The sequence below is a fragment of the Macrobrachium rosenbergii genome, chromosome 3 (genome assembly GCF_040412425.1).
Source record: "Macrobrachium rosenbergii isolate ZJJX-2024 chromosome 3, ASM4041242v1, whole genome shotgun sequence".
Classification (NCBI taxonomy): domain Eukaryota; kingdom Metazoa; phylum Arthropoda; class Malacostraca; order Decapoda; family Palaemonidae; genus Macrobrachium; species Macrobrachium rosenbergii.
The window spans coordinates 91,717,545-91,742,323 of record NC_089743.1 but is presented as its reverse complement, the minus strand read 5'-3'; the positions used below and the strand labels follow the sequence as shown (position 1 = coordinate 91,742,323).

At 37.2% G+C, this 24,779-nt stretch overlaps 1 protein-coding gene across 1 annotated transcript; it reads left to right on the top strand.

The window, feature by feature from the left end:
• Window positions 1-1,336: 1,336 nt before the first annotated feature.
• Window positions 1,337-24,276, top strand: Dbp21E2 (putative ATP-dependent RNA helicase Dbp21E2). Its single transcript, XM_067085463.1, has 13 exons — window positions 1,337-1,535; window positions 3,871-3,968; window positions 7,235-7,378; window positions 8,828-8,974; window positions 12,289-12,405; window positions 12,664-12,861; window positions 13,451-13,601; window positions 16,891-16,997; window positions 17,767-17,886; window positions 20,041-20,198; window positions 22,111-22,294; window positions 22,410-22,562; window positions 24,096-24,276. The coding sequence occupies exons 2-13, from the start codon at window positions 3,876-3,878 to the stop codon at window positions 24,192-24,194; spliced, it is 1,671 nt and encodes a 556-aa protein (XP_066941564.1). The 5' UTR covers window positions 1,337-1,535; window positions 3,871-3,875; the 3' UTR covers window positions 24,195-24,276.
• Window positions 24,277-24,779: the final 503 nt, after the last annotated feature.

Sequence of the window (24,779 nt, the reverse complement as noted above, 5' to 3'; positions counted from 1 at the left end):
TACAAAAGGCTGCTTGCAAAGAATTTTAATGACTTGGCTGTTGATGGAGCCCAGAGTGTTCAAGGAAATATATCACTATTTGCATGAACCTATTTTGATATTATAAAAGTTTTAAAACAAAACAATTGCAGTGTTAACCAATGGGAATACTGTTCCTACATAGATACACTATACTGGTATATTGCTATATACCTATTTTGATATTATAAAAATATATATATATGCATATATATACATATACACACACATTAATACTGTTCCTACATACATATATACAAATATAATGCATAACAGTGTTCATATATATATATATATATATATATATAATAATGTTTTGAATTTTTATACTAACCTTTTTTTGATATTTTTAAACATTTTCTATCAGCATTATATAAGGAAAGCAAAAACTACATATTATTTTCGTAAATTCGTCCTAAATATTAATATTTGCATAATATTCTTCGGTTTTCATATAAACTTTTATCATTACACTTCATATGATATACTAAATTGTTCGTCCTATTTTGTCATGGGAGTCACACAGAATGATATTAGTAATTATTGATTACTAAACTGCGTGGCTGATGTGCGCCTATTTTATATAAGAAACAAATGTCATTTCAGAACTTGAATACGAGAAATTAGATCTAATATTGAGAAATTCAAGATTACGTATGAATGAGAAGTGAATGGCCAAAAAATTATTTAAGCGAAAGTATTTGCTATCATGTTTTTCACTCTCTGCACATGAAAGCAAAACCTGTTTCGCTTGTATAGATTTTTGTCCGTTCACTACTCATTCATGCATGCATTTCTTGATATTAACACTCCATTCTTGTATTCAAATTCTGAAATGATTTTTTTTCTCAATTGTATGTAAAATAGGTGCACAGCAGCTACGCAATCTAATGATCAATATTGACTAATATCTTTCTGTGTGATTCCCATGACAAAATAAGACAAACACTTTAGATATGTCATAGGAAAAACGAAGAATATATCTCTCTCTCTCTATATATATATATATATATATATATATATATATATATATATATATATATATATATATATATTCAGTTTACTAATATGCTTATCTCTGCCGAAATTATGAAAATTATTTATAGCTTTTGCTTCCCTTTTAAAAATATAAAAATAATTCGTTGTCTCAATCTGTTTAGAGTTGGGTGTTATCTTTTGTTAATGCGTAACTAATGACTGCTTATTAAATATAACAGCACAGAGAATGAATCATTACACTTTACTCACTTTGATATAACAGTTAAGTTGCTATTAGATTTTAGGATGAGCCGTTATAACTCTACGATTCTTGAATGCGCGAAACTTCATCAACATGGATTCTTCTTCTTCTTCCTCTTCTACTTCATGCGTTGTTTCACGACAATCAAAATAAACAGATCTTATTCACACCTGAAATAGTTGAAAACAGGAAGGAAATAAGAAAATGAAGAGTCTGTGTGACTGTTACATCTAAAAAGAGTCAAGAAATTTGTGCTTCCGCCAAAGATAAGGAAAAGGTAAGTTATCATTTGGGTGGAAGGTTACTTATGGCTCGTGGCTTACCTGGCCACAGGATATCGTATTTATTTTATATAGTGTTTAGCTATCTATTGTTTTAGCCAATTCTAACCATTATTATTGGTAGCAGTTTAGGTAGTTGTACCCAAATTTACCCAACGGATAATGTTCGTTTCCGGTCCGAACATCCCTAACCAATTCTTTATTGTATGTTTCGATTCTTCATTAAAAAAATGAAAAAAATAAAAAAAAATGAAAATAATAAAAAATTAGAAAAAACATTAAAAATGAAAAAAATATTAATGAAAAAAATATTAAAAAATGAAAAAAATATTAAATGAAAAAAATATTAAAAATGGAAAAAAATATTAAAAAATGAAAAAAATAATCTGCACAGGGGGATAGTTTATTATATAGCGTTAGCTGATACCCTATTTTTTAATATAGTGTTAGCTGACACGCCTTCTTTTATATAGTGTTAGCTGCTATCCTATTTTTTTACATAGTGTTAAATGATTATCATATTTCCCTTATATAGTGTTAGCTATCTTGTGTTTCATGCATTTCTAACCATTATTATAGGTGCAAACATTATGTTTATTTTGGGGGGCAATCAAATCGATGCAATTTGACCAGCCATGAAGGTATAAATCTATACCCTATATGGGCTTAGGCTTAACCCTAACTGAAAAATGACAGTTCATGAATATCACAGTCACCCAAAAAGGTGGAACCAATTAGTACCCAAAAAATGTTAAAGCGTGACAAGATATCCTAATTAGCAATGGCAGTTGGAGGGATGCATCCTAACCCAGTGCAAGGGATCCTTACATAGCCCTGGGTCACCCTGCCCAACGTTGCATAGCCTAATCGCCATTAAAGTAATAGAGTAACATAGACTACAGATATGCATATGTAACCTAACCTAGGCTAGGGTAATTTGTCCATTCAGACTCTCAAGATAACTGACGATGGGCTCCATCTTTCTTGTCAACTTGGTTGCTTATTCTTAGAAGACAGAATCGTACTCCATCCTCCATTATTCTTTACCTGTGGTTGCTTTTTGTTCCTATATTCAATGATTCTTTCATTTTAAGAATTGGGAATATGTCCATCTCCTTGGCTAGTATATTATTTGGATTTTATATGTTTCCGCTCCATTCATCAATTCCTTTAGAGTACTCTGTAGGATTTTGTAGAGGGCCGAGAGTGACCCATACCTCTGTGAAATAACTGCTATTTCGCCTCCTGTTTCCCGTACTGTCAGTTTGGTGGATGCAGTTACTCTGTGTGGGCCCATCTGATTTTCTTTTTAGGTTTCTCCTCTGGCTGAACTTCCCTTATGGTTTCATGGATTCCCAGGTAATCAGTTGGAAAGTCAGGATAGATGTTGCCATTGTGACTGACAGATATTAAACAATTTGTTTCTTGTTGGTTTAGCCACCAATGGGGTAATGTTCCCCTGGGACTTTTAAACTCCTGGGCAACCTTGATAGACAGTCGCTGTCACATATTTGTTCTCAGAGGAAAGGTTATCATTTTGTTCTCAGAGGAAAGGTTATCACTCATCTGCCAGAAACTTCTCTCGGGTTTCTTGTACACAGTGTTTTCAAAGGGTGTCTTTGTGATTGCATATTTTTACATAAGGGATAAGTGTTTATAAGCTGTCTTCTCATTTACATATATTTAATATACAAGGTAAGCATTCCACCCTCCCTTACCTGTCAGATGAGTGTGACTCTCAGAAGAGCACCCGCTGATTAACTACTTCTTTGCCAAACTTTAACAACTGGACCAGCTTTCACTGGAAGTATATTCATGTAAAAGAAGACTTTTCCTAACCAGCAGCAGAAGAGGTTTGCTACACGTTTTGCTTGTCATCCTGGGCATTTTCATACTGTCGTTATTTTTGCCCCTTGGTGTAATAAAGTTGCCATAGAAGCCCCTCATCCTCATACGATCAAATACAGTACTTGAAATTATATTGGTAATCAAGGGGATTGTCTTGAAATATATTTATTAGTGAGGGTAGGTCAGAGCATAACAACAATAAATAATAAATAATACATTGCTGTGTGCCAGTACATAGCCTGTAACTGTTTCAGGATAGAGAAAAATTTGTTGATCCTAAAGTTTATAGGCAAGTGCAATTCTTGGATACTTTCTGATGGGGAAAGGAAAAAAAGTCAAATGGGGAAAGGAGAAAAGCTATGTTTGTCAAAACTTATCCAAAAGTACATTTGTGGATTCTCACTAGTGTTATATGGCCATGGAAATTTCACAAGTTCTACTAGGTTATTACTGTATTATTATTATTATTACATCTGTTTTCAGGATCAATGATGCATCAGGCATACTCTGGGTTGTCAAGGGCTCTTAGCCGCTATTCACCAACCTCTGTGGGTAGGGTGGACTTCATATTTCAGCCATGGGTAAGTGACTGGGAATTGTACCCTGTTGTTAATGTTGAATGTGATTTTAAAGAGCAGTCATTAATGAAATATAGCCCATTACAGTATTGATTTTGCTCTTAGGAGCAAGCCTGAGGTGACTTGCCTTTGGTAATGTTGTAATAATGAGATCTTAGGATTTTGGTTTTAAGAGTGTTTGTTCATAGTTGTACCAGGAATTTAAAAAAATATGTCTTAAGTGGTTACGGTCACAGAGCAGAGACAGAATTAGTTATTGTACATTTTGAGCTATACAATTGCTAAGTGTTTTATGGTGTAGTATGTGGTATGTAAAATTTTATATATAATGTATATATAATGACAAAAGTACCTGGTCTATCCAACAGATAATTGTGACTTCTTATGCCAAAAGTAAACCTCTTAATTGTGCTGAACCTTAAACTGTTGTTGTATAACACAAAATGTTAACATTTGTTTTTTACAGAAATGTAAAACCTCATATGCCCATGTGCAAGGGTTCAATGGAAAAAGATATTTCACTAATGCACTACTGTAGGCAGCATGAATGATTAGCTAAGAGGTAGGATCATTCTTGAAAGATGAAAACTTATTTTTATATATGTAAGTTACCAAGTAATTGCTTGCTTAGTTTCACTCGCCACTGCTTAAAAATTTTCAAATTCGCAGTAGCGCTAGTGTCAGTGTAGGTGACTAGACCCTGCCCACTTTTGGGGTAAGCAAGGAACAACTTCGGCAGAGAGCTCAGTTGTTTTCTGCCAGTTCCCGACTGAAGTTCAGTTGTGAGCAGTCAGCTTAAATTTTGGCTTTTGTCGCTCTTCCATTGAGATTCTTCTTTCAGTGAAGTACTGGTAGCCTACGGCTTTGTATTTACATTAGGTTCTCGTAGCGAGACCATTATTTCTCAATTTAGGACATTTTCCTCAACTTGACTTTGATTATAATTACGATTGTTAGATATGTTAGTTAGTATGTCTGACTCTAGTGCTACTAGCCTATACTATTGCAGCAAAGGCTGCAATACAAGACTTACTAAAGAGAAATATGACTCTCACTCTATGTATATAGGATGAAGGGGACAAGAGTGTTCAATTGATCAAACCTGTGATGAATGTTCTGATTGGGATGTTAAAAAATGGAAGCTTTTGGGGTCTACATTTAGCAAAACTAGACAGAAATAGAAAACGTAAGGCGCCGCTAGAGATGAGAATAAGATGGTTGATAGCAAGACCATACTGATAGCTCTGCTGATGATAATATTCCTGCTTTATCTATGCCTGCTCCCGCTGTGTCACCTGTTCCCAGTCCTTTGACTGTTCAACCTGCTCCATTACCCAGCTCCCTCACTTCTGATCCCGACCCCCTTTTCAGCGTCAAGTCAAAACTCTTGCATAATTTTAATGCTGAAATTTGGTTAATAGTGGATACAGTGACCCAGTTGCGTACTAAAGTGTGTGTCCTCATGGACAAAGTGGAAAAGAGTGTTAGTGTTAGTGAAGTGTCAGTGGAGGAGGTGGGTGCTAGTCCTGCCAATGCTCCTAGGCAAAGGTCATTGGCGTACTCCTCTACACATGGGAGCAGTCACACCGGAGGTCGAAGGGAGGTCGGTGGAGTCTGCCCAAGGGCCCAAGGGCAGTCGTCCCCTCAGTTAGACCTGTTGCAATTTCCCAGGTTGTGACAAAGGATCGCTGTTGGAAAGGAATAAGTTGGAAGTGAGTAGGCTTCCAGCCCTGAGAAAAGATACCAGTGGTGCTTTAGTGATGAATCGCGGCCACTGAAAAGGCCCACGGTGGATACTGTCCGCTCCCCTCCAGCGCCTTACAAGAGATTTAGAGAGCCCCTGCAGCAGCCTTCGCGTAGTTTCTGGGATTCCCAAAACACTTTTCTCCAGAACTCCCTGTGCAGGAACCTGGGCGTTTGTCTGCACCAAGACACTCCTCATCTTCTCGCGAGTGCCCAGTACCGTCTACAAACTGTAAATGCGCTAGTGTGGCAAATACATTTTAAAACATAGAGACATAATAACTAAGAGTTGTATTAGTCCAAATAAAATAACACTGTTTGTTCCTAAAAAAGCACTTCAGAATAAAGAAAAAGAGATGTAGAATAAAAAAAATTCTTAAAAACGAGATTGAGAAGACTTCTAAAAATAGACTGGTCGGAAGTGGAGAGAGAGAAATTCTCTTCCAACTCTGTTTTTATGTCAACCATTTATTTCTTGTTTTAAGGATAATGTTTTAGCTACATTTTAAGTGAAATTACCGTAACTTTAATTTCCTTTAAAAGTTAGCTTAATACTTTGGGAGCATGATTAGGGTCATATTTAGTGTTTAAAATCTGGAAATAAGCATTTATTAGCATTTTTAGAGACTGTGCCAAACTTACAGAAAAATTTGCACTTGGCGCGAGGGGTTCTGGAACCTAACACGTAATTTCGGGGTATGACTGTACTGTGCCCAGGGCAGGGCAACTGGCTACTAGTATACTTTGTTAGTCACCAGGTTCATCCCTTGCTGCAAAGTATACCCACTGATGTAGAGGTGCGTCTGGCCAATTCGCTACACCCCACACGGTTAAGATGAGCGCCGACCAGAGGCAGTATCTACAGTACCTGCAGCAGCTCTCTTACCAGATAAGGAATGACAAGCATTGTACCAATGCTAATAATTTCTATGCTTTAGCTCATTATCATCCATAATGTTTTGGGGTAGAAAAATCCATATCCAGCCTCCATAACTTGGGATCCAGCAATGTAATTACTTGGTAAGTTTTATATAAAAAATGACATTTTTATAAAGTTTTATATATACTTACCAAGTAATTATGAATTTCAGCCCTATGACATTTTTATGATAAGTTTTATATATACTTACCAAGTAATTATGAATTTGAGCCCTCCCTTCCCCCCTCACATGGAAAGAAGGGCAAAAAAAATCGAGCTTTCTGCTGAAGTCGTTCCTCACTTACCCCGAAAGTGAGCATTACCCCCGAAAGTGGGCAGGGTCTAGTAACCTACACCAACACTAACGTTACCGCAAATTTCAAAATTTTTAAGCTGCCGGCGAGTGAAACTGTAAGCAATCCGAATATGGCTGTGAAAAAATTAAAAATGAGCCTATGCAAATGTCTGGTGATTGCTTTGATGACTTTAGTGATTCATGTTATTTTTATTGTCATCATTACAGTATACCCAGAGTAAATGGACCATTTGTTAATGGTGCTGTGTTCTTTGCCCCTATCATTGACATTTTGTTGATACTCTATTTCAGGTGAGGAAACATTCAGCTTTAAATGAAGGTAAAATAATTCAAATACCAGTAACAATGGCAAGAACGATAAAGGAAGCTGAGATTAAAAAGAAAAAACATGAACAAGAAAGGAAAATGAAGCTGTCTCGGCAGGGCAACAAATCGGTAAGTTTAGGTATTTTTATCTGTTTGCTTAGTCAGGAATTCAGTAGTATAAATCATACCATTTGTAGCAATGATTTACAGTACAGTATGTAGAGCTTCATGGGCCTTACCCGCATCATAGAACTATGTGACCATACAAACTAATAAACGTTTTTCGTACTCATGCCAAAACATCTATAAGATATGGAAGAGTTGAATGGTGAATCAAAACATACACTATACATAGAACTAATGAACTCTGTGTTCTTACTGATGAACCTCGCCGGAACTTAGCCTTGTTTCTCCAATAAAGCTATGCATACATATTTTGCAAACATAAGAGCAAAATTTCTAAAACCTCCCTTAAATTTCATGAAGAAGAGGAAGGCCATAAAGGCAACCCTCTGCAAGAAGGCTAAGAGGTTCTCTCTTCTCTGAAGAGGGACAGTGATCTTTGTGTCAGTTCATGGGAACAGGTGCCCATGGGAGGAGGAGTGGGCCTCCTTCATGAGCTTGCTCATAACATGTCCTTGGTTTTGCTCACCTGGTCCTCCTTGGAGAAGAACACCAACCTTGATCCTTCCCATCCCGCCTATACCTCTGGAGGTCCAGAAGGAAGAGTCTGTGCCTTCTAGGACTACTGATTGTCTTGGCTGTACGGTACCGGTTGGGTATGCTTTGTCAATTATACAAAGATGGTAAAAATATAGAAAAATGTTGGATTCCTGTTCATGTAGGCTTCACGGGAAATGAAGAGGCCAAAAAAGCAGCCAAAGCTGTAAATACTTAGTCAAGTCCATGCGTAGACATTCCTATTAGTGATTTTGTATATAACATCTATAAAACAAATTATAACCAATAAATGGGAGACTATTTGGAATGATGAACATGATAGTAACACACTGAAACAGATCAAGCCCAATTTTGGAATATGAAATTCATCATACCGAAAGGAATGTCACGAGTAATTTTGACTCATCTCATGTGACCCTTGGATATTTGATGAGTAGCCCTCTTGATCCAGTCCATATATGCACAGACTGTAGAGTAGTCACTAACAGTTACAACGAATGTAAACTTTGGAAACAGATTAGTTGGAGAAATTTTGTGAGATTCTCCATCATTTACTTTAAGGAGCTGTGAGAGCTAAACATATTAGCTCAATGGTGTGGCTAAAATACTTAATCTGTAACAGGGTTGACAGCCCAAAGTAGTAACCCCTTGTTAGTCTTCAGAATTTCTAGGTATCTTAAAATCATTACTGCAAAGGTTCACTTGGTTTGAGGCTATGGATCTCAAATTATCCTGTGGGGCAGCACCCACAGAAACTTTTCCACAGAATTAGATACCAAAGCTAATATGAAGTAATGGATTTGTGATGAAAAAATATAATTTGTTAAAGAATTTTTTTATATATTTTTATGCCAGCTTGATATGTACTTTGTAACATTGCTTTTCAATATTTTTCAGGTTCCTATCATCTCATGCAAAAGAAAGGAATTTAATCACTACAAAGGTCAAAGCTACAGCAAATTTGAAGAAGTTCCATTGGCTTCCAAAGGATGGCACCATTATAAGTCCGCTGGTGACTACTTTACTATAAATAGTTGGGGCAGAGTAAGTTCAAGTTCAGAGTAACAGTTTGGAACATTCTTGGTAAACTCTTCAAAATAAACATACGATAATGTTAGTAAATAGAAGCTGCAAGGATTGAACATAACATTTCTTTCTAAAAATACAAAGTTAAAAAAACCTTTTTTACACTATAATTATTACTTAACACACACCCATCAGCTGACATATGCCTAATCCTGCAATCAGCAGATCTCAAAACAAACAAAAAGAACCTTCAATTAGCCAAGTACCCCTCTGGGTGGTACATATATGGGGATATGTAAGTCTTGCCCAAAAAGTGTATAGTCAGGAGATGGTCACTATATTATGTGAACTGATGGAATTATGTTAAAAAACAGGTTTTGATGTAGGAAAAACCTATTTTAAAAACAGGTTTTGATGTAGGAAAAACCTATTTTTGGTAGTCGCTGTTGAGTCCTCAAGGAGTCACCTTCCATGGTCTACCAGAGCTCCATGGTGACCAGACTAATATCAAAGAATTCTCTTCTAGTTGGCCAGAAGAGTTGGTCTTTTTGTCCAGGTATTGTGTCATAATGATTAACATTATAACACGTGATTGAGTATATAATGGACTCAAAGATAAGAGGACACTTTCCCTTATCTTCAGCGAAGCTGAACCCAGTTTTTCCAACGTCAAAGAACCTGCAAGAAAGAGAAGTGACTATTGCACATGTGCGTCCGCCCTCTTGTTTACAACCGGACCATTAGAGACCAAGGAGCCATTACTCTGCTGGTCAATGCAGGATGATCCCTTGCCCAAATCGCATGCCTTTTTGTCAGGGAAGTGAAAGGGTTTTGAGGACTCAACAGCGACTACCAAAAATAGGTTTTTCCTATGTCAAAACCTGTTTTTTGATAGCGTAGTTGCTTGTTTCATCCTCAAGAAGCTTTACGAAGAAACTTGGCAGGTGACGAAAAAGGTTTAAGCTCTCAATTTTTTTATCCCAACGCCCTAAAGGAAAAAATCTGGTCTGAGGTCAAGCCACAAATTTCAAGTCTCATTCTATGTTCCAAATACTCTTCAGGTTTTGGTACCAAGGAACAAGAAACTATACACGAACTTACGTTTCAGGATGTAGTTCCACAGTGGCTTACCTAAGCATGCTGGGTTTGGTTGCAGTACTGTCGCCCTTCTCCCAGCCATAGTAAGCATACTCACCGTCAATAAAACCTCTGGTTTTCTGCTGTACCACCTAGGAATTAGGACTAACCATGCCACCTACTGATATGCAGTGTAGTCGAATTTGTTTGAGCACGTGGCAATAATTTAACTGATGACTACCCTGTACATTCGGAGACTTCTTCGAAAGAGACATTTCTGAAGAAGGCCGATGACGTACTTACTTTCCTAATATAATGTGACCTAGGAGAGGAGTGTAGATTTGCCTTTTTAATGAGAGACACTACTATCATTCTCAGCCCTTGTAGGGAGAGTGGTTAGTTTGTGCTAGGCTCAGCTAGCACTCTGCTAGACCCGAGTTCGAGTCTCTGGCTGGCCAACGAAGAATTAGGGGAATAGAAATTGATTTCTCGGTGTAATGTGGTTCGGATTCCACAATAACTAGGTCCCATTGTTAAGTAACCAATTGGTTCTTAGCCACGTAAAATAAGTCTAATCCTTCGGGCCAGCCCTAGGAGAGCTGTTAATCAGCTCAGTGGTCTGGTTAAACTAAGATATACTTTGTACAGTTTGTGCTAGGGTGTAGGAAAATAGGACCCTCTGGGATGTTTGCCATGACTTCTAGGTAAACCTTAAGTGCTTGAACCTGGCATAATGTCTTGTCTGCTAAATTGAGTTTTCTTATAAGAATAGATTTCCTATTTAAAGGATCCTCATTCTTGGCCAGGAATGATGGGTCAGGGGACAATAATAATTGATGTTCAGCTGTTTGCGTGATGTATCGTCCCTGTCTAAGAGAGCCCAGTTCACTAATGCAAGCTCCTGATGCTAATGCAATCAAGAAGATCGCCTTTTGTAGTATGTGCGTTGTGGTTGTATCAGGTCTGCTGAATTGCGGGTTGATAGAAGTCTAAGCACCTTGTTCAGGGCCAAGTAATTGGAAGTCTTTCAGGAGCAGGCCTTTGTAGAGCAAAAGACTGCAGAAGGGAAGTGACAACTTCTATACTGGAGTCAATCCGGAATCCATAAACCAATTGTTCTGTTAATGCAGCATTGTATGCCATTACTGTTGTGACCGTAAGGCGTTTGTCTTCAAAAGGGTATATAAGAGAAATAAAAAGTGTTTCTATATAAATCTCAACTGGGTTCTCAGTATGGATATAATCTAACCATATCTTCCAGATGGACTGGTATTGCCGGACAGATGATGTCTGTAATTTTTGCACTAGGTACCTAGCAATGTTGGGCGAGTAATTTTCACAATAGATATTTCAAAAATCCTTACGTGAAGGTCTTGGCTGAGAAAGGATGATGCATAAACGACTTTCCCTCCTACTGTCTGGGATGGAACAGCAGACAATAGTGGAACTGATCTCTTCGTCCGTTGTTGAAGTAACAGGAACCAATGCCTGTTTGGCCAATTTGGGGCTATTAAGTAACCTGATCCTTTGAAAGTTAGAAGTTTGCTCAAAACCTTCGAAATCTGGGGCATCACATCATAACTTCCGGTCACCACTGTATGTCGGAACCAGATTTATTATGAATAGTGTCGTAAGGTCGGACTGACGTAGGTCGGGTACATTGTAACCCAGGAACTGCCTGTAATCACCTAACTGATGAAGCCTAGGCAGGTGGCAATGAACAGTCTCTGGGGTTGGGTCCCATACCAGTCAGTCATCCAGATTTCTTCTCAGTTTTATACACTGTATAGAAACCTTCCCTCAGTTTTATACCTTGTAGGGAAACTTTCCCTTTTCTTCAAACAGAGGTTCTTATATACTTGGAAACATTTATATTTTTCTTTGCATACCTGCTTTAATGTTATGCAGCAAAGAAATCATTGATCCAACATTATAGTATGTGTATGGCTTGAAGAGCTACAGAAATCGATGGGATATCCACTATGGAATAGAAATAAAACTTCTCACATTGGTATTCAACCCCAGGGCTCTTGAGTGAAGGGCAAGGGCACTACCAATATTGCAAGATTCCTGGGTTCTGTCCTAATATAAGGAAGAAATTTTTTACTATTTGCTGTTAATATCTTAATACTGTATTTTGATAATATATGCTACATTGATGCATACACAAGGCCAAAAATATAGTAGTGTTATTTGTACTTCAGTTGTCATGATTCATTATTGTCTTGGAAATTTATTTCATCTGTGTATTTCAGAATCCAGCCTTTGAACAAGTGAATGATGAACCAAATGACTTTGATTCTCTAGGTCTCAGTAAAGATATGTTGACGCAAATCACACAATTAGGATTTAAAATACCAACTAGTATTCAGGTAATGTGATTTGTTAACTTATTTTATTGACTTACTTTTTTTAAGGTATGGTGACACAGTTTGGTATAGATAAAGATACCAGTTCAATATTGAGAATAATCATGTTAAATGCACTTTACACACATACATAGTGCCATAGAAATCACCGAGTTAAATTTTGTTATATTTATTATTATTTAAGCTGGAAGTGTTTTTCCATCATTATTTTATCAGCAACTTGTTAGAATTTATGGACTATAATTTTTATTTATATTGCAGGCTTTAGCTATTCCACATATCATGGAGGGTAAGAATACTTTAATTACAGCCGAGACGGGGAATGGAAAAACGCTCGCTTTTCTCGCCCCACTGCTGCAGCAAATTGAAAATTATAAAAAACTTACCAGAGACTTTCCTATGAACACTCCCTTAGGTTTAATTATTGTTCCTGGCAGAGAATTGGCAGAACAGATTCATGTGAGTATGTTTCTCATACTATGTTTGTATTTTCTGTATGATGTTAGCAATGATTCATCTCAAATTTTGTCTTTACTCACAGATCGTCAAGCAATATATTCTTGTTAGAAGACAGTACTGGCAGTCCCCGGTTTACGAAGACATTCTGAAAATCGTTAAAACTGAAAAATCAGAAAACCTAATGCTTTAGGTTTATTGAAAACGATTTTTTATTGAGTTTTTCATCAAAAAGTCCTCCAAATTTTTATTATGGGAGCCATATTTCTTCTGTCAGATCAGGTTGATAAATAATTTGTGATGAATATATTTGAAAAGCGTCGAACCTCCAACGTCCGTTGACCCTTCGTTCAAGCCTGTATAGATTTTTTTATGATGTTTTTTATGGATCAGGGTTAATAATGTTTACCAGTTGCACAAAAGTGATATCTTGTTCTGGGTCTTTTAAATATTTTTATTTTAAAGGATAAAATACAGTTTAAGATCTTGGTGCTTGTTCTCAACACATGTAATTCTGTAGACCCTGTACAAACCTGTTTTACGGTACTAAATAAAATCCATGTTACTTATGTACTTTCCAAATTTTTTGTAGGCTGTTGCTTCTGCTTTGGGTAAGGATTTGGAAATAAATGTGGAGCTAATCAAAGGTGGGAGAACGAAGTCACTGATGCTACATCCAAAAGTAAGAGAAGTGCATTTGCTTGTGGCTACTATTGGCGCCTTATCAAAACTGACTACAGCAGGTAAAACGTTATTTTTTTCAAGTTTTTTAGGCAATGAAATTTTTCATTAGGTTTTACCTGTGTGTTTGAATATGCTGCAAAAATATTTTTTATTGCAAAACCATTACTTTAATACTCCTATTCTTGTGTTTGTTGGGAGATCCTTACAAATCAAACCCATTGTCAAAAGAAAAGAAAATCATGAGTTTCAGGTAGGTTGGCATTTATGCTGTGATGCTCAAGGTGTATAGTTAGCTGAATCATGTGTCGGTGCCTACAACTGGGGAAATTGCTCCAGGAGTGTCTTAGAAATCTGGAACCAGTCATGGTTATCATATGTTACTGCTTATCATTTTTTCTTTCATTTCTCTTCATTTTCCATTTTTCTAGCATAGATTTTAACATTAATTGTTACTAAAGTTTTCAGTGAAACCTCTACTGAGTTTTGTTTAGTACCAGCTGTTTACTAATACTGTAGGTAGTTTCAGAAGTTTCTTTAAATATGCACTTTACAGTTCCCAGCTCTGAGCTCTTCATCTTCATTCATTTCTAATTGTTTTTCAACAGTGTTCGTGATTTGACTTCCTTATTGTTGAAGTAAAAGTGTTTGTGTCTTAACTAACAGGAGGTTTTAGTGTTGTGGTTTCACTTTAGTAACTGATCATTTTCTTCTAATTTAGATTGTGAGTTTTCATTAAGTATTTTCTTTATATTTTTATGTGAAGTATGCAGTGTGAATTGTGTAATTGTGCAGTGGCAAGTTCTCGCTCTTGTTTGTTGTCCTTAGTAATTAATTTTGTCAGGGACACATTTATTGTCTGTGTATAAGTTGAATAATCCGTGTCAGATGCTGTCTAGTAAGATTTTAAAAATTTTTGTTATTTCCCATTTTGGTGTCTAATATTCAACATGGTTCCCTGTTCTACTGCAGTCCCCACATGTTAGGTATTGACGGTGCCAGTGGTGACTGAAGTGGCCAAGATCCATGTTGTGCACCTCCTACTTCAGTAGTTTCTACCATTTATCATTTGTATGGTTTCACCCCATATTGTTTCACCACCAGCAACTGCTGGCACAAACCCATCAAAATCTGACTCAGCCTTCATTTCATTTTAATGGCATGTTAACCCTAACATGACCCTAAGTTGTGCGCTTACCGAGAAGCACTGGAAGCAGGGGATACTAATGGTGAACCCAAGAATTAACCACGTAGGCTTTCTTGCAGTGGGAAAATCACACACAGAAGTGCAGTTTCTGGGAACCTCAGAATGTTGGTGCTGATAATGATCTGTCTTGACATCTCTTCTAAACTTTTTTTTTTTTTAACACCTTTACTAGTCTCAATCACACATCACCAAGAAGGGCAAAAGCCTTTCTAGTTTTTCCATCGCAATACATGCCATGCCTTCAGACAGCTTGACTCTGGACACCCTGTTTACAGTTAAAGTAGAGACTTATCTCTTTATCAATTCAGATCTGGTCCCTCTCTGTGCACCTGTTCATTACAGGTTCAAATAATACAAAAATACTGTATATTTAATCATTCTACATTAGCGAATACTAGAACCCCTAGAATCCAACTTAATTCTGAATAATTTGTTGAAAATTGGTCCAAATTATAACAATAAACTGACTATAGCTTGAGCGCTAACCAGAACAAAACAATTGTACTTCACCAAATATGAAATAACAACTGGAAAAATCCAACAAAGCTGCTGCCAATGGCACGATGTTAATACCATGACCAGCAGAAACAAATTGAGTAATGGCTGCCAGGTTGTTCCTGTGTTCCACGATAGTGGGCGGGGCTGTCATCTAGGTAAAACAATAAAGAAGCACTACTGTGAAATTCAAAAAGCTGCACAAGGTAGATACATTAGCTATGTAATTACTTGGGCAAAGAACTCTCTCTTCTTCCTCTTGACCTAGAATATCCATTGATATCGGAGTTCGAAGAGAGATCCAGTCCTCTTTGTTTAAAGACTGAGCTAAGCATAGCCTTAGCCTTTAATGCTAGAGGAATAGAAGTTCTTGGTATTTCTCAGAAAAAGGAGAAAATTCGCAATCTGAGTTACAGTGGTCTCAGAAGATAAGATATTGCAACTGTGGAACCACTGTCGAAAGACTGATCACTTAGCCTGATAGACGAGGCTAGAAGATTTTCTTCTGCATTGTGCAATAGCCTCTGCAGCACCCCTTGTAAACCCCCTTCATTCTGACCAGCTTATGGACAGTCTGAAGCCTGTCACCAAGAGCAGACAACCCTTGGTGGTGTCTTCTGATGTGGGGTTGTCTGGGTAGAGATGGCTTTCAGGGAAGCAGTCTTGGAAGTCCACCAATAGACGAAGGAGGTCCAGGAACCACTCTCTCAGAGGCCAAAACAGAGTTATGAGGGTCATGGCCACATTGTGGTGCATCTGGAACTTGTTCAAAACCTCCTTGATCGTGCTGAAGGGAGGGAAGGCATACAGGTCTACATTCGACCAATCTTGTAGCATGGCATCCACGGCCCTTGCAAGAGGATCTGGGGCTGGCGAGCAAAACAGAGGAAGACGACGGTTCCTAGAGGTGGCAAACAGGCCTATCATTGGCTTACCCGATAACTTTCACAGAGAGAAGGAATGGGCACTGCCTTGCTTTTGAATACAGGCTAAGGCCATTGTACTTGTCCGCGTGAACCACTAGTGTCTTGTTGCGGACTAGGGTGCTGTAATTCTAAATCAGTTAAGGCTAGTGTGCAGCACTATTTACCATTTTAAGTGTTATGCTATATAAGAAAGCATGGGCCATCATACACTGTGGAAAACATTGGGCTACTTGAATTTGTGATTGTATCAATCCAAACAGTTTTAGCCTAAAATTCCTTCTTCTCTCTGTGCAAAATAAAATTTTAAGTACAGTTTTTTTTTTTTTTTAAGGAAACAACCAATTTAGGTATTGATAATTTTCTTAGTGGAGATACTGTACAGTAAATATGGAAACTTGACACTTAAATTAAGTGTGCAGGGCCAGCTTATTCTTTCTGTCACTCTCTCTTCTTCTTCAGACACATTTGCACAGAATAATATGGAAAAAACTTATTTGGGACCATGTATTGTTTTCCATAGGCTGGTTCCTGACCTAGTTAGGGTTTTATCCCCAACTGGGAGCTATTCAGTACCTTTAATAATGAAACAAAATCTTGCTTTTACAACAGGCATCCTGAAAGGTAGTCCCTACTATATATTTATATGGAATTTACCAAATTGCTGTACTGCTTTAGGCTTCAAGACGGCTGTTACATTTTCATTAGTTCTGTAATATTTTTCAGGCATTTATGACACAAGTTTGGTGAGGCATATTGTTGTGGATGAGGCCGACTCGTTACTGGATGACTCCTTTAGTGATATTTTAATACATTACATGTCAAAGTTTCCGGTAAGTTGCCAGTAATTCATGATTGTGGTTGCTTTTAGTTTTATTTTTTACCCTATTAAATAATCTTTTTAAAAGTTTTATGCCAATAAAGTAGTGAATTTAGTCATGATGTTTACTATCAAGGTGATAGGCAATCTCATATTTGAATTATAATACCAAGGCACCCAAAAAAAAAAAAAAAAAAAAAAAAAAAAAAAAACCAAGGGCCAAAATTGAACTTCGAGAGGAAAATGAAGCGAGTCTTCATTCAGGCCTTGATTTTTCCCTACCAGAAGTCCAGTAGCTCACCCTGTGTTTATGTCTAGACGCTTAGCTTACCAGATGAATGGAGGTGATATCCAGTATTCTTTAATTTTCTCCTTCATTATATTCAGTTCATATAAGTTGGTGTAATGGCTGCATTTGTGGTTTTAGGAATTTAATTTCTTATCATTACCATCAACAGTCCTGTTAGGTTTTCCATTTATTGTCATGCCCTGTAACCGAGATATGCGAGGTGTCTCCATTCTTAATTTGTTGTACCCTTTCTGAATTCCCATATTGTTAAAGTCCTCAGCTGCACTCTTTCTCCATGAGCAGTTGGGCCTTGCCAATGGTTGGCATCTTACTATTTTCCTTTGAATTTTTCTTTAAATGATTGCTCCTCTCTCTCCTTATCACATGCTCAAACTATTTCTGCCTTCAAGATGGTGATGTAACTTATCGTAGTGAATAAACAAGAAATAAAGAACATGTTTATCATGATATAAACTATTATTTTTTCACACAGATTCAGGGATCACAAAAAGAAGATAGCACCACACCCATAACAATGTCAGGCATTCAGCTAACTTTGGTATCTGCAACAATGCCCCGCAGCCTCCGTACTATATTGGATCCTTTAGTGAACGTAAGTGTTTTTTATAGCTAGCCAAAAGAGTGGCAATACTCCAGAAGTATCAGATTTCTCGCTCATTCCTGTTTGCTTCCAACCATGGTTACCCATATACATTATAATGTGATATCCATATTTCACTGTGAAATTTTGCAGATGCATATGCTTATACAGCTAGTCCTCAGCTTACATGAATTTCATAATAGAAATTTCAGAATTATAAAGAATTCCCATGAAGTTTCAGGATGCAAGATTTTCATTCGGTGCATACGCTGAGCACACTAAGAACAAAATAAATGTTTCAGCTCAGCACATGAATGCATTAAGACTACAGTAATGGACCACCTTACAATATGCTGTTTTTTAACTAAAACTTGGAACCGGAATTACAGCCATCCCTACCAGACAGTAATGTAGATATAATCACAGTAAGCCTGTTATTTGCTTTTAGGTGACAAAGGTAAATTTACCATTATACAATTTAAATAGCAGTGAGGGAGAGTGCCCCCACTGTCCAGTCGAGGAAACTAAAAACTTCGAACAACTTGAAGAAATCTTTGACAAGGTGGTTTACTTCCGCCGATGTGAACGCAGAATGCCAAGAAGCCGTGATGAGGCCAAAGAAGTTCCCTTGGGAGGAGGCAGCGACTCCCAAAGAAGGAGCTTCCCCAGTGCCGTAAGATAAATATATCCTACAAACTAGGTATGAGGGAGGAAAGGCAAAAAAAGCTTTCCCTTGCTCCCTTTTAGCTGAAAGCCAATCTTCAATCTCCTTATGAGCTTTCTTGGAGGACAAAGAAAGCACCATCTTGAGAAGCCTAGTCCTGTCGTCCAGATGGGATCTCATCAAAAGGTCAAGGCAGGTAAGACCAAGGCAGCTGGGGTGAAAAAGGTGGAAAAATTCATCAACAATTGCAGAAGATCTTCATAGGCCAACAGAGGAGCAGGCTCTTGATCACCTTCCTCCTCTGCTGAGGAGACCGGGGACAGGGTAGCAGCAAGAGAAGTCTTGGAAGCAGAAGGAGCTTTCTTCAGCAAGCTCATAATCTCAGCCAACTGTTGCTTAATGGGAACTAACAAAGGGTTGTCTTAAACCAAAGGTGAAGGTGACAGAGACCATGGTCTTTGAGCAGACTGAAGAGAAGCAATACGTCTGGGAGCGGGCGCTTGGCACACAGAGGCGGGTGATGGTGATGGGTACTGAAGAGTTGGCGCCGGGCGCTTGGGAACTGGCGCTGGATGCTTGGTTAGCGCCGGGTGCTCGGAGAGTGGCGCCAAGCACTCGAGAGGAGACAGGCGTTTGGGCGCTGACATGGTGTGTTTGAGAGTTCTCTGGGCACTTGGGAACCAGTTGAGGATGCTCAGCGGTGGGGCACTCAGGAGAGAAGGCCTCTACACTGTCCCATGTGGAAGGAAAAGGATAATGGATTGGGGCAGGGACAGAAGGGTCCACAGCGTAACTGCACGAAGGCTGTGGGATAAGACTGGCCTTCTTAGATCCCTTAACAGGAAGCGTATCATAACGGCAACCAACATCATCTGAATGACACTTTAGAGGACGTGACGAATCTAGGAAATCGTTGGAATTAGAAGACAGTTGCTGGACATCCAATGAGATGCCTTGCCAATGGCTGTCTGTTGATACCTGGGATCATGCCCAATGGCTGTCTGTCGATACCTGGGATCACGCAACAGGCTCAACTGATGGGGTGACTACCCGTGGGCAAACCCCACCAGCCTCCCTTGGATGTCCGTTATGTCTCCTCTCAGGTTCAAGAGAGCAAGACAGGGACCTTTGTCTAGGATAACCAGCAGGGCGAGTAGCCACCTCCTCACCTTGCACAACACTATCACTCATCACTTTTTCAGTGAACACTTTGTCCATTACTAATTTCACAGCTGGCAGAAACAAAGTTGCTTATTGACTAGGTTACTCCTAGTGTTCCTTGTTAGTGGGTGGGGCTTGTCACCTACACAAAACAATAGAATCGCTACCGCAAACTTTTAAAAGACTGCCCGCGAGTAGAAATGTTGGCTATGTAATTACTTGGCAAGTTACTTATATGAAATACTATATTTTGGTGTATGCATGGAATTTAACTACTTTTGTCTTACTCCATTTTTTATCAGAAACACTTGTAGCTGTGATTAATTTATTTTTGCCCACAGTTACAGTCACTACAGAGAATAGACACTCCATATCTCCATCGTATCCAGCCTCACGTACCTCAGCAGTTTCTTCGTGTAAATAATGTTACCAAATCAGCCAAACTTCTGGAGTTAGCTGAAAAATGTAAAACTCGAGGAATACCAGTCATAATATTTAGGTACAGTACATTTGTGTTTCCTGTGTTGATAAAAAAAAAAATTATGCTGGGTATTAACCATTCTTCTTAGTTATTGTAATAAACATGATTAAGTTACAATGCCTTTGCATTGATAGAGCAAATAAAAGATATAGGCTTTGTGATGAAATGTGCTAGGTTGAGCCACCTGATGGTATGTGACCTTGGAACAAATCTTTCACTTTTTAATTCATTAAAATGCTGCAATTATAAATCTTTGACAACAATACAGGTGATTATTACACTATGCCCAATGGAATGTTCTCCATAATTTTGTCTTAGGACTGTTTATGCAGTCTTAAAACATTTCATCAAGTGTTTGTTGTATCCGTATTACCTTTTTTCTTCAGCTTTATGACCTAAAGGGGAGGTGCATTTTCAGTTTTGTTGGGCATAAAGTTTTTCCCATATCTTGTTTACTTTACACTTCCCATCACCTTATGATAAGTCTTAAATTTGCAGTAGCTCATTATCCAGACACTCAAAACAGGAATAGCTCCCACATTGTTACTTGCACATCTAGGCTCCAAAGTGCTTTTCGATGGTGGTAAAATCATTCAGTTTGTCAGAAGAAGAAAACCTGTTTTATTTGTTCCCAGAATGTTTAATTTTCTCACTCATTTGGCTTTTGATTTCACTTCTGCATTAATAGTTCACTCTTTACTACCTGACTATTCTGATGATTGGTTATTCTTATCTTTTTCATTAACACAAGTAATGTAAATGAGGTAAAAGTTTTATATGGTAATGGTATGTGGACAATAGGCCATGGTCCAAGTAAGTAATGTAGTTTTTTTTTTTCTTTTTGAACAGTTGCTTGGTCAGTTTTGTAACTGTAAACTAGCCAAGTTTTGTTTACAAACCATTTGTAGTTTGGCGCGCTGGTGGCGTAAGGCTTTTAGGGCGTTTGCGTTGTTCCTGGTTTTGCATATTACATAAGTGTTCATGAACACATACTTCATTCAGTAATGCCTCTTGCTTTAATCATTTTTCATCCATGTTTTTCAGTTGGTTTAAGTTGTGTGTACAGCATTTTCTCCAGCCTATTAAAAAAAGTGTTACAGGTTTTGCCTCAATACAGTGCATTCACAATTGTTTTTGTTTATGTATATTCATTTTAAATTTAGATTTGTCAGTCTTAACTTTTATATCTGTTGTTGATGAATTATACATAGTACAGGCAGCAATAATTTTTGTTACCGTAAAATCAAGTTACTATTTTCATGTTTATTTTATGGTAGCAATTGCTTTTATTTTTACCCCACAGTTACCTCGTGAATTATATATGTACAATACAGTCACTTTCAGAAAACAAGGCAAGCATTGTTTACATATGGTGAATAATATGCAGCATTCTTTGATTACTTTCACATACTTTAGTATAATTTATGATACGTATTTTGACAATTGGGAACTTGGCTTTGATGCTTATTATGACAATTTGGAACTTAGCTTTACAGAAAGAACATAATTTCCTCCCTTTTATTCGATAGAGGAAAAAGACTTCATAACAGTAGTGTGCCCCCCAGAGGTAGACGATGGCATGCCATACAGTATAATGAGAATTGGAAATGATGGTTTGAGCAGTAATTTTAACAGATGAACACTGCAACCAGAGAATATTTAATTTTCATTCTTCCTGATTCCAGTTGTTTGACATTTCTTGATCACCTGATTAGAATTTGCCTTTACTGTAGGTTTGTACGTATGAAAGTTTGCTAATACAAGAAGTAAATTACTGTACATATATGTATGGATTGAAGATTTTAGTCCATCCATTATTCAAATAGTTAAAATCATTATAATTAACTAAAATATTTTCATGTATGGTACATGTATTTTTAATGCAAGATTCACGTGGATGATTTGAAAAAAACTTTTTTCCTCTTTTCAGCAACTTTGGTAAAACTTCCGATTGGCTGTCACTCTTTCTTAATGAAAATGGTATACCGTGTGTCAGCCTAAATGGAGAAATGCCCGCAGTCGTCAGAAATGACCAGTTTAGAAAATTCCAGGATGGAGAAGTCATAGCTTTGTCTTGTACAGATTTAGCATCCAGAGGCCTGGATACGACTAAGGTAAGTGAGAAGTCAGTCATCTCTGATACACCTTTGAGATTATGTTGTATTGCTACAAACACATTGTTGAACTTTCATTTCTCTGTGAATAAACCCTACCTGCTTTTTTTATCAGGCTGGCCATGTCATAAACTTCGAATTTCCACAATTCATTTCGGATTATATACACCGCTGTGGAAGGACTGGGAGAGTGGGAAGTGCCCTCACAGGCATGGTGACAAACCTTGTTCACAGACGAGGAGAAATTGAATTGGTTAAGAAAATTGAGGTGAGTCCAGGTTTGATTGTAAGTTTCTTAATGGTTTGGCTTGTTTTTTGATCTAGTAAAGGGAGTAGGTATTCATTTATGTAATGAGGAAGAAGTTGCCATATTATTTTCACGTTCATATAACGAGAGATTTTAATTCATTACTATCAAAGCATGTGTTCCAGTACTGTACTTAAAATACAGTAAAGCCCCCCATATTCACGTTCTCACGATTCGCGGACTCACGTATTTGCGGGTTTCTCTGTGGAACTTATCTACCCATTATTTGCAGAAAATTCACCCATTTGCAGTATTTTTCACTGAGAAATATTCACTAATTACTGTGTTTTCATATTTTTCATTAATAAATGCACTGTTTGTGATAAAACTATTAAAATACTCAGGAATAAGCATTTTTACAGGGTTTTCTTGTGTTTAAGCTATCAAAATGGGCAGTTCTAAGTGTTTTTAGAGGGGTTTTAAGTATTTGCAGATTTTAGCTATTTGCAGTGGGGGGGTGCGGTACACATCCCCCGCAAATACGGGGGGTTCACTGTACTGTAATAGAATTATAGTGGGTCAGGCCACCAAATAAGTGGACATGTGCTGTGCATATCATTTTGGTGTAAACTTGATAAACATTGAGCTATAGTTCTGGATTTCAACCATACTACTTGGTTGTTCTTTTATAAAAAAAAAAATCATTATGCCTTTGGATACAAATGTTGATCAAAAAGTTATTTGTATAATTACAATGGATGCAAATGTTGATCAAAAAGTTATTTATGTAATTGCAAATGATGCAAATTTTGATCAAAAGTTATTTTTATAATTACAATGGATGCAAATGTTGATCAGAAATTTTGATCAAAAAAGTTATTTATATAATTACAATGGATGCAAATTTTGATAAGAAATTTTGACCAAAAAAGTTATTTATATAATTACAATGGATGCAAATTTTGATCAGAAATTTTGACCAAAAAAGTTATTTATATAATTACAATGGATGCAAATTTTGATCAGAAATTTTGACCAAAAAAGTTATTTATATAATTACAATGGATGCAAATTTTGATCAAAAAGTTATTTTTATAATTACAATGGATGTAAATGTTGATCAGAAATTTATTTGTATTATTACAAAATGTCTCCATCTTAATACTTTCCATTTTTCAGTATTTCACCAGTATTAACCATTGGTTATTTCACATCAACCCATTATTTGTATTGCTCATTGCATTGGGAACAGAATGTTTCTAGGCAAAACCTCTCTTGAATGAGAAGATGAACAGTGGTAGTAGGTGGGTAGTGCCATAGCACATACAGGTTTATGGTTCCCAGTTGCCAGTCCATTTCATTCTTCATTTTACTGTGTAGTGTATATCCTTCTAGATTGTTGAGACTGTGCAGTGTATTGCTGTCTTGAAACAAATGTATTAAGGGTACTTTATAATATTTAACAGGACTTGTTTTTTTGCATATTTTATCAAGATTTTATCCTTGATATTTAAGCACCAATGTGAAACTAATGTGAATTTCCTTTCTTTTCAGTATGCTGTGAGAAAGAGTGAGGAGTTCCATAACGTTAATGCCAATATAAAAAGAATTTTAGTCAATACCGCTGTTAAGGATGGGGAATCGATTGAATGATCTAGCAAAATTCCAGTAACTTGTATACAAGCAAAGAAAATATAAAATGTTATTGTCCCTGTAAATAAAAGTTTTATACATTTATCTCAATTTACATGTTTCTCCTGATGTAAATTTGCGAGCCTTTATTCAGGGTGATTTGATTCAATGATGATATTAAAAGACATTTCACAAGTGTGTATGTAAATATGTGCAGCAATTACTATGTACACAGAGTACTGTAACATTCATGAGGAACAGTTGTTGAATTGGCAGTTGGTGTGTATGATGGCAAATGATGCTGCTTCAGAATTTTGTTGGTAGTTAGTGTTTTAAATATCATATAAAAACTCAAAGACCAAAGAAGCAATTAATGAAATTCCTCAGTTCTCAGAGATAGAATAACAACTCAGACTAGCAGACTCGCCTTGGTACGGCTATTTTCCTGCTGAAAGACGGGCTCGGCAGCCTCTGGCAGAGAGCATGCCGGATTCTTTTCTGAGGGGGTTTGGAAAGAGAGCTGACCCAGCTGAAGGCAGCTGCCAGACTTATGAATTTGTTACATTTATAACAAACGGACATTTGTTTTTGTTAATACACTTTTCT